The sequence below is a fragment of the Bombina bombina genome, chromosome 2, assembly GCF_027579735.1.
Source record: "Bombina bombina isolate aBomBom1 chromosome 2, aBomBom1.pri, whole genome shotgun sequence".
Classification (NCBI taxonomy): Eukaryota; Metazoa; Chordata; class Amphibia; order Anura; family Bombinatoridae; genus Bombina; species Bombina bombina.
This window is the reverse complement of record NC_069500.1, coordinates 269,812,523-269,820,155: the sequence shown is the minus strand read 5'-3', so window position 1 is coordinate 269,820,155 and position 7,633 is coordinate 269,812,523. Positions and strand designations below refer to the sequence as shown.

At 35.8% G+C, this 7,633-nt stretch overlaps 1 protein-coding gene across 1 annotated transcript in view; it reads right to left on the bottom strand.

The window, feature by feature from the left end:
- Positions 1–255: 255 nt before the first annotated feature.
- CAMK4 (calcium/calmodulin dependent protein kinase IV) overlaps positions 256–7,633 on the bottom strand; it is a 489,303-nt gene continuing 481,925 nt past the window's right edge. Inside the window, exons 9-11 of the mRNA XM_053701539.1 lie at positions 4,016–4,142; positions 1,351–1,503; positions 256–463 (exon numbers count right to left, since the gene is read on the bottom strand). Coding sequence (XP_053557514.1) covers positions 299–463; positions 1,351–1,503; positions 4,016–4,142 — 445 coding nt within the window. The 3' untranslated portion in view covers positions 256–298. The remainder of the gene's footprint in view (positions 464–1,350; positions 1,504–4,015; positions 4,143–7,633) is intronic.

Sequence of the window (7,633 nt, the reverse complement as noted above, 5' to 3'; positions counted from 1 at the left end):
TACACATTTCATACATTATCTACGGTGTAGATACTATGCATCAAGGTTATAATCAACATAATAATTGCTCATTTTAGTTCATGTGTCGGTATTGTTTAAAAGTATAAATTCCATGTCTCAAGTCGGCTGTAATATTTTTTGATAAGCAGTCACATGCAATGAACACAGGATCGCCGACTTGCACATTTCATTGCACCTCATGAAAATAACTGCCAGAAGAACATGCTAAGTAAACTTTCTTGCTGAGAGATAGGTTGATGGTAGCTGGTGCATGAAATGCCAAACACCAAGATACAACTCAAGACCCTCCTTCCTCTGATTGGTTAGATTCCTGTGTTGGTCTTTCTTCATGACTGCTCTCTTGTACTGGAGATTGATTCCGACTTGCTTTATTGCTGTCATGGCTACTATGACTGCCAGCACTTCCAAGACGTGTTGAGGCTACTACAGCTTTAACTGCTGCCTGCAGAAAGAAAAAAATATGTCTGTGTATATTAAAAAAATAAAATAAAATTGTAATTGTATAACTAAATGTCTAGGCCAGGGCATTGGGTCTATTTCAGTTATCTGAGTGTCCCAAAGAATTGCTAAAATATTAAAATCTGTTAATAATATTTTCTTGAAATACCTATAAACTCTTCTTATCATTAAACCTTTTTGGATGACATAAAATCCTGCAAAGATACACATTATAATTTACAATATTTTCCTTTTCATATCAGACGGCAAAATCAAACAAACAAATAAACTGATGAGCAGTTGTCTACATGCATTTTAAGAGCCAAATACGTAAGTAGTAGTAATGTGAAACAATTTAACTGACAGCAGTAGATTAGATGTATTCAGATGTTAATACAACTGAAGAAGAAAAAAAAACTGCACATAGGTAACCTGTAATGAGAAGTATTGTAATTATGAAGTCTCTGATTAACACAAGGAATGAGTGTCTTCAGAGGATATGTGCTCTATTTGATTGGCTGTCACATGTGACTGAAACTAAATTTCTCTGCTGCTAATAAGATCAGGACCTGGCCAAATATCATTGGGCTGAACCTGAACTCTTTTTTTAAAATAAGGGGCTTTGTCTCTAAGCACCTCCAGCATTATATGCCGCTACCTGTTACCCCAGAAATATTTTTGTATATGTGATCAGATTTAAGAAATACAGAACTTTAACTATGGGGTTGATCAAATCCTTTAGAAAAGTTTATCTAATGTGTTCCCCCCTAAACCCCCCTAAAGTCTATGAGGATTTGTGTAGATAAATAACTTGAATATTGTGATCCACCCCTATATGTTTAATATTGGTATTTAATTATTTTTGTACAGTTAGGGTACTTGCAAACATACTTTGAGCTTGCGACGAGCATTGAACTCTTGCAGTTTCTTTTGAGCAGTGTCCATATGAGCGAAGTTTGCAGCTTTGCCAGTTACCCAGGGATGTTGTAAAGCTTGATGAGTAGTTAGGCGCTTCTTAGGGTCAAATACAATTAATTTTTTGACCTAGGAAAAATGTGGGAAGAGACTCATAGGTTATCAACAGTCATATATTAATAAAAACAGTCTATTTTCTTAAAAACATTAAAACCTATAAATATTACTATAGTTAATCTAATAACATAGGTATGTATATTAATACACTTAAAATTATATCAAAGAATTAATCTATACAATATACACAATTTAATCGATTGTTTAGTTTCTACCACATCAGTCTGCACCTAAACCATAATGTGAAAGCAAACACACTGCACAATATATGTCATCCACTACTGCCCCTCATTTCAACAAGCAAATGTAAAAATTATCAGTATATTTCCCAAATGAATACATCACCAAATCTGTAAAGATGTGTCACATATAAAATGATGAATTAACTTTCAAATTATTGGAGTGAGCATCTGCTGTCCAAGGTTCTGAAGATGGGAAAACCCACATTAACAGACAAAATGTATCTATTTATCTAACTAATTATATATATATATATATATATATATATACACAAACAAAAAGGTATTGCCACACCTCCATTTTCAAAAGCACAACACATTTTTTGAATTGCTGCAAAAAATTGCCCTCAAACAACATCAAGGGACAACCCCAGAGACAGAACTTTTTTTCACTTTCTGCGATGAGATTTTTTTAGTGAAAATTTTTCTGCAGGTCATTTTTAAATAAAATAAAATTGTAAATTTGTCAGTTACACTAAAGCACCAGATCAATTGCAATGTGTTGGTTAACTGAAGAATAAAGCAATATTTGCTAATTGAATTACAAATTAGCTGCAGACAAAAAAAGTAATTGTAAAATGTCTCTTGAATTAATTTGTTTCCTTTTCTCTTAGTCTAACATAGAAATGTAGTAATAAAAAAGGTGCATTGCTCATACGAACATCTTAAATTCAGAGGAAAACAGCTTTGCAGACTGTGAAAAGCTAGGGAACGAGCTTGGAAAAATCTCAGAGCCAGACAACAATCAATGCACTGCTGCTTTGCAGCACTACTGCATATTTGACTGTTGTCTTCAAACATCACTTTGCTCTGGATGCACTGTGCTAAGGAAAACTTATACAATGCAGCCAGAGAACAGCTCTGTTTAAAAAGAACAGCCTAATGTGGAGCAGCACTGAAAAGTTAAAGTGCTAACAGTTCCTGTTCTTTCTGCAGACATGCTGCATTTTCTGCGATGACATTTTAGATCACTCTATGTTCTGCCTTGGGGGGGGGACAACTATTCTTTTTAAATAAAATTGGGATCTTAGTCACACAATATGGCCATATTTTGCTTAGCCAGTCACCCCTTACAAGGTGCCCCAATATAGACTAGTCCTAACACTACAGTCCTTTGCCTCAGAGGGCTGAATCATTCCTGCTTTTACTCTTCATAATAGAATGAGACTCACTGGCTTAATATTCATAACTCTATTACACTGTCATGAGCACACCTGAGCTTGGGTGGGGTGCTTTAACCAATGCGAGATGGTCAATCTCTCTGATTATGTTTTAATACAAATGCAAAATTTGGTTTAGCACACCTTACAAAAAGTTTATATACACATCTTTGGGAGTGTTTGCAGGCAAATTTTTGCAGCATATTGGCAGCACTCCCAAAGATGTGTATATATATTATTGGGCCATTTGTTTTATATATGTGTTTTATTGGGCCAGTTGTTTTATATATGTGTATTATTGGGCCATTTGTTTTATATATGTGTATTATTGGGCCAGTTGTTTTATATATGTGTATTATTGGGCCAGTTGTTTTATATATGTGTATTATTGGGCCAGTTGTTTTATATATGTGTATTATTGGGCCATTTGTTTTATATATGTGTATTATTGGGCCATTTGTTTTATATATGTGTTTTATTGGGCCAGTTGTTTTATATATGTGTTTTATTGGGCCAGTTGTTTTATATATGTGTATTATTGGGCCATTTGTTTTATATATGTGTTTTATTGGGCCATTTGTTTTATATATGTGTATTATTGGGCTATTTGTTTTATATATGTGTATTATTGGGCCATTTGTTTTATATGTGTGTTTTATTGGGCCAGTTGTTTTATATATGTGTATTATTGGGCCAGTTATTTTATATATGTGTATTATTGGGCCAGTCACAAATGTTTAAATGTGAATCATGTTTTAATGTTTATTGTTGGCTATACATACTGAGCAGCTAAAATAATTGCATAAGAGTTTTTAATTTTTTTACTATTATGTGTTAAAGTTTAAAATTAAGTTTAAATTAAACTAGCCTCCACAAGCTTGACCAGAAAAACTAGTTGTATTAAACACTGATAAATCTCTTAAACACATATAAAGAAAAAAAACATTCATTTGTATGAAACAATCTGACAAATGTACATCACCTTATAGCAACAAATCTTTTCTAAAAACATATTTAATCAAATGCATAAAAAGTCAGAAGTAATTAAACAAGACAAAGATTTGTAATAATTTATTTAAGCTACACCAGTAAGAAACAGAGTCCAGAGACATATGCTTTGCTTACCAAATCCTTGGCATTTAGTGATACATCATCCCACCAGGGGGAGACAAAGTCATAATCACAGTTGAGAATTCTTTTAAACATATATTGGTCCCCTCTCTCATCATAGAATGGTTCAAAACCGCAAAGTCTGCAAGGAAACAGGTTATTAATACCAGTGAACTGTTCACTACTTTTGCTAATAGAAATGATTGTGTTGCAAACCTCTGTAACTAAAAAACACATAAAAAAGAAATCTAGTGTAGCTTTAAAGTGATTGTAAACATTCCCCTTTGTATAAACAGATCTGGAATGCAGTGGCATTACTGGGGGGGGGGGGGGGGGGTTACACCATCAAGGGGGTGACACCAGTTCCAACAGTGCACATTATCTTCCCTCACTCCATGCAGTGAACATTTTTAAATCTGGGCTCTACCGGCTTTGAGCACTGCACGGAGCAAGTAGAATATGGGAGGGAGGAGTCAAGACTTTTACTAGCCAGCTGCAGTGGCAGTGCTGTTTGTTTAACTTTAAACAGAAGACACTAAAACATGCACAAGTAGACCAATCCTGAAAGAGTTTATAATATAAGTATAATGTATGGTGTAGATATTGGTGGTGCAGCATATTACTGGCTATTTACAGCTCCTCTGCACATTTCAGCACACTCCAGTGCTGGATCACAGAGTAGCCCCGCCCCCTGACTCGGCACTTGGAGGAGAAGAGGGTGCGCACATCATGGCAGCTCTGTGTGCTGAGGGAGACATGTCAGTAAGGAGCAAGGTAAGAAGAACAGGTTGTGGAGAACAGTTTGATTAGCAATGTGCAGCTTTCGCCCCCTCTCCTCATCAGCTCTCTGCACTCTGGCTTCTCCCCACTGCCTCTCATGTTCTTTTTAGGGTAAGGCCTTAAAGGGTATTCTTAGTTAAAATCTAAACCTAGGGAGGCTCATATGCTAATTTCGAAGCCCTTGAAGACCGCCTCTTCTCGGAATGCATTTGACAGTTTTTCACAGCTAGAGGGCGTTAGTTCATGTGTTTCACATAAATAACATTGTGCTCAAGCACATGAGGTTATTTAAGAGTCAGCACAAACTGCCTGAAATGCAAGTCTGTCAAAAGATTTGAGATAAGGAGGCAGTCAGCAGAAGTTTGGATACAAGGTAATTACAGAGTTAAAATTATATTTCTATAACAGTGTTGGTTATGCAAAACGGGGGAATGGTAAATAAAGGGACTATGGGGGATATTTATCAAGCCGTCAACCTGAATTCCACAGCGTAATTGTGGCGAGCTTGATTCGACCTAGTTATCAAAGCCTACAGACCGGCAAAATTTGAAATCTGTGACGTAACATACGATCCACAGGTCTCAGTCCGACACAGATCGATGCTTACGTCATTACAGATGTTCCGAATACACATTCGGCACTATTTGACACTTTTTAAAAGTTATCATATAGTTAACAGGTACGCTCGCGGCTATTCCGGCCCAACGTACCTGGTTTTCAATCCACCACCCTAGAGGCCGCGGATGCCATAGGAATCAATGGGAGTCCGAAAGCAGCAAAAGCTTATGTTCGATGCTGCCAGATATCCCATTGATTTCTATGGTAGAAAACCAGTAACGTTTACACCCTAACATAAGCCCCGAGTCTAAACACCAGTAATCTGCACCCCCGACACCGCCGCCACTAAATAAAGTTATTAACCCCTATCCCGCCACTCCCGGACCCCACTAACTAAACCTATTAACTCCTAAACTGCCAGCCCCCCACATCGCCATAAACTAAATTAAGATATTAACCCCTTAACCTAACAACCCGCTAACTTTACATTAAAATTACAACATCCCTATCTAATAATAAATTTAAACTTACCTGTAGAATTAAATTAAACTACATTAAACTATTAATTCCTCTACCCTAACTATTATACTACAATTACATTAAACTATTAATTAACCTACCCTAACTATTATACTAAAATTACATTAAACTACCAATTAAATTAACTATATTACATAGTTAAAAACCTAACCCTACTCAAATTATTTAAATCTAAAATTAAAAATTACTAAATTACAAAAAAATAAACACTAAGTTACAAAAAATAAAAAACACTAAGTTACAAAAAATAAAAACAACGGTATCAAAAATAAAAAAGAATTACACCTAATCTAATAGCCCTATCAAAATAAAAAAGCCCCCCCCAAAATAAAAAAAACCCCATAGCCTACAATAAACTACCAATGGCCTTTAAAAGGGCCTTTTGCAGGGCATTGCCCCGAAGAAATCAGCTATTTTACCTGTAAAAAAAAAATGCAAACACCCCCCCAACAGTAAAACCCACCACCCACACAACCAACCCCCCCAAATAAAAACCCTATTTAAAAAAAAAACCTAAGCTCCCCATTGCCCTGAAAAGGGCATTTGTATGGGCATTGCCCTAAAAAGAGCATTAAGCTCTTTCACTGCCCAGACCCTACTCTAAAAATAAAACCCACCCAAAAAACCCTTAAATAAACCTAACACTAACCCCTGACGATCGACTTACAGATTTTGAAGTTCCGCTTGAAGGATCCAGCCGGCAAGAAGTCTTCATCTGGACGGCCTCTTCCATCTTCATTCAGCCGGCGAAGTCTTCATCCATGAGGCCTCTTCTATCTTCATCAATCCAGCGAGGAGCGGGTCCATCCTGAAGACATCTGGCGCGGAGCATGTCCATCCTGAAGACATCCGACAATGAGCTCCTCTTCAATACGGTCTCCGACCGTAAATTGGATCTTGAATGCAAGTGACGTCATTCAAGATGGTGTCCCTTGCATTCCTATTGGCTGAAAGATTCCAATCAGCCAATAGGATTTGAGCAGCTCTCATCCTATTGGCTTTTCCAATCAGCCAATAGGATTTGAGCAGCTCTCATCCTATTGGCTGTTCCAATCAGTCAATAGGATGAGAGCTCAATCCTATTGGCTGATTGGAACAGCCAATGGGGGGGGGGGTTATTTTGATAGGGCTTTTAGATTAGGTGTAATTCTTTTTTATTTTTGATACTGTGGATTTTTATTTTTTGTAACTTAAATATTTTTTGTAACTTAGTGTTTATATTTTTGTAATTTATTAATTTTTAATTGTAGATTGAGTAGGGTTAGGTTTTTTTATGTAATATAGTTAATTTAATTGATAGTATAATGTATTTTTAGTATAATAGGGTAGATTAATAGTTTAATATAGTTTAATATAATTTTAGTATAATAGTTAGGGTAGGTTAATTAATAGTTTAATATAGTTTAATGTATTTTTAGTATAATAGGGTAGGTTAATTAATAGTTTAATATGGTTTAATGTATTTTTAGTATAATAGTTAGGGTAGGTTAATTAATAGTTTAATATAGTTTAATTTAATTCTACAGGTAAGTTTAAATTTATTATAAGATAGGGATGTTGTAATTTTAATATAAAGTTGTGGTAGTGATGTGGGAGGCCAGGGGTTTAGGGGTTAATACATTTATTTAGTTGCAGTGGGGTCCGGGAGCGGTGGGATATGGGTTAATACTTTTATTTAGTTGCGGCAGGGTCTGGGAGCGGCGGGATAGGGGTTAAACATTTTAGTATAGTGGCGGTGTTTAGTGACAGGGTATA